This window comes from Myotis davidii, unplaced genomic scaffold (assembly GCF_000327345.1).
Source record: "Myotis davidii unplaced genomic scaffold, ASM32734v1 scaffold6912, whole genome shotgun sequence".
In the NCBI taxonomy this organism is placed as follows: Eukaryota; Metazoa; Chordata; class Mammalia; order Chiroptera; family Vespertilionidae; genus Myotis; species Myotis davidii.
The window spans coordinates 1-2,445 of NW_006283220.1; the positions used below are offsets into that span (position 1 = coordinate 1).

At 58.7% G+C, this 2,445-nt stretch overlaps 1 protein-coding gene across 1 annotated transcript; it reads left to right on the forward strand.

Moving 5' to 3' along the window:
- Positions 1-634: 634 nt before the first annotated feature.
- On the forward strand, positions 635-2,265 carry LOC102771179 (leukocyte immunoglobulin-like receptor subfamily A member 6; the record flags this gene model as incomplete). Its single annotated transcript, XM_006753523.1, has 5 exons — positions 635-668; positions 819-854; positions 1,008-1,292; positions 1,435-1,737; positions 1,969-2,265. Coding segments are annotated over exons 1-5 (955 nt in total), but the record flags the coding sequence as incomplete, so codon positions are not given.
- Between the last annotated feature and the right edge of the window lie 180 nt (positions 2,266-2,445).

Below are 2,445 nucleotides of genomic sequence, written 5' to 3' on the forward strand. Positions count from 1 at the left end.
GGTGATGAGCTGGCCTTGGCTGGTGTTTTTCAGAGGTTAGACTAGACCATCAGCCTGACCACCGAAGGGTCACAGGTTTGGCCATCAGTCCTGAATTGTGAGATTGATGTCCAAATGCGGGTTTAGGTGGGATCCAGCCTAAATCGACAGGCGGACATGCCTGGAAAGGTCCCAGATTGGAGATGGTGCAGGCCGGCTAGGGACCCTCCCTCTCCCCATGAATGAATTTCATGCACTGGGCCTCTAGTTCTTTCATAAATGAGCTCCCTCAAGAGCCGTGATTGGGTGTGCCACTGGGCTCTTCAGAGACAGACTCTCAGGGGCTGAGTCAGGAACAGATCCTGGGTCCCGCCCTCTCTGAACAGGAGTCAGACCAACAGACACATGAAACCCTGAGGATCAGATGAGACCTCAGACACTGCTGACCAGCCTCCTGAAACCTGGACTCCATGTGAGCCTCATCCTGGGGAGATGCAGAGTCAGGCTCAGGGCGGGGCCCTCCATGGCTGTGGGTCCACAGCTGTGTAAACCCAGAAGGAGGCAGCAGCTCCTGACTCACCACATCCTGTGAGTCTCTGTCCTTCAGGCCCAGGACTCCTCCATATGCAGAGCAGAAGCCCTCAGAGCAGACGCCATGACGTCCATCCTCTCTGCTCTTCTCTGCCTCGGTCAGTTGTGGTCACAGGGAGGGGGAGTAGGAGGGGTGGCTGCCCATCCTACTCCCCCATGCTCAGGCAGCTCCAGTGGATGGGGCCCTGATGGGAAGGGAATCAGCTGAGACGCCCGGGTGTAAATCTCTCACAGGGACTCTCTTCCAGGGCTGAGTTTGGACCAGAGGACCCATGTGCAGGCAGGTGAGTCCTCAGCAGGGTCCATGTCCCTCCTCTTTCTTCACCCCTAGGGCTCAGGAGGGAGCACAGAGGTGCTGGGTTGAGAGGGTCTTGGGCTGAGCTGGGGGATGACAGCAGGGGCAGGTCTTTGTAAAGCAGCCTCTGGTTTCCTTTTAGGGACCCTCCCCAACCCCACCATCTGGGCTGAGCCAGGCCCTGTGATCCCCTGGGGGAGCTCCATGACCATCTGGTGTCAGGGGACCCCAAGGGCTGAGGAGTACCATCTGTATAAGGAGGGAAGCACAGCATCATGGTACCAGCAGAAGACACTGGATCCCGGGGACAGAGCCAAGTTCTCCATCAGACACATGACAACGCCTGATGCAGGGAGATATCGCTGTTCCTATCACAGTCCCAGGGGCTGGTCAGAGCGCAGTGACCCCCTGGAGCTGGTGGTGACAGGTGGGAGGACACTCAGGGGCCCCAGCCTCAGGTTGTGCCCTCAGTAAGGGGGTCTGATCTCACGGTGTCCCCCTCTCACAGCCCAGCCCTGGGGGACATGAGGGAGGTGTGAGCCCAAAAACACTGCCTCCTCCTCTCCTAGGAGCCTACAGCAAACCGAGCCTCTCAGCCCTGCCCAGCCCTGTCGTGACCTCAGGAGGGAACGTGACCCTCCAGTGTGGCTCAGGGCAGGGGTTTCACAGGTTCATTCTGACTAAGGAAGGAGATGACAGGCTCTCCTGGACCCTGGACTCAGAGCCACAGCCCAGGGGGCAGTTCCAGGCCCTGTTCCCTTTGGGCCCTGTGAGCCCTACACAGAGGTGGAGGTTCAGATGCTATGGCTGCTACAGGAACAGATCCAATGTGTGTTCACTCCTCAGTGAGGCCCTGGAGCTCCTGGTTCCAGGTAAGTCCCATTATTGTCTCATCAAAGGATTGAGGCACTGGATACATAACTGGCATCTTTGCTGTGAGTGGAGCCCCATGGGAGCTGGTGCGGGGGGTACAGGGATGGTGAGGTGGGTACAGGGGCACCTGGGCCAGAGACATGGAGAGAGATTGTGAGACCTGGGGACAGGCCAAGAGAACGGGGTTTATGGGAGGAGCAGCCCCTGCAATTCATGTCTGGTCTCCCCAGGTGAGTCTGGGAAGCCCTCCCTGCTGAGCCAGCAGGGCCCCATCGTGGCCTCTGGACAGAGCCTGACCCTCCAGTGTCGCTCTGATGTTGGCTATGACAGATTTGCTCTGCACAAGGAGTTGGGACAGGACCTCCGTGAGAGCCTTGTCCTGCAGCCCCAGGCTGGGCTCTCTCAGGCGCACTTCCCCCTGAACACTGATAGCAGCTCCCATGGGGGCCGGTACAGATGCTATGGTGGATACAACCTCTCCTCCCAGTGGTCGGCTCCCAGTGACCCCCTGGACATCCTGGTGGCAGGTGAGGAGCCATTGTTTTCAGTCAGGGACCAGACTCTGAACAGGCCCTGCTGGGGTCTCTGGTGGTGATACCACAATGACAGTGCAGGTCCCAGGGAGGGAGAGAGACAGAGAGAGTGAGAGGATGGGAGGGAAGAGGGGAGACTCGGAGAAACAGAGATAGACAGAGAGGGCTGTCCTT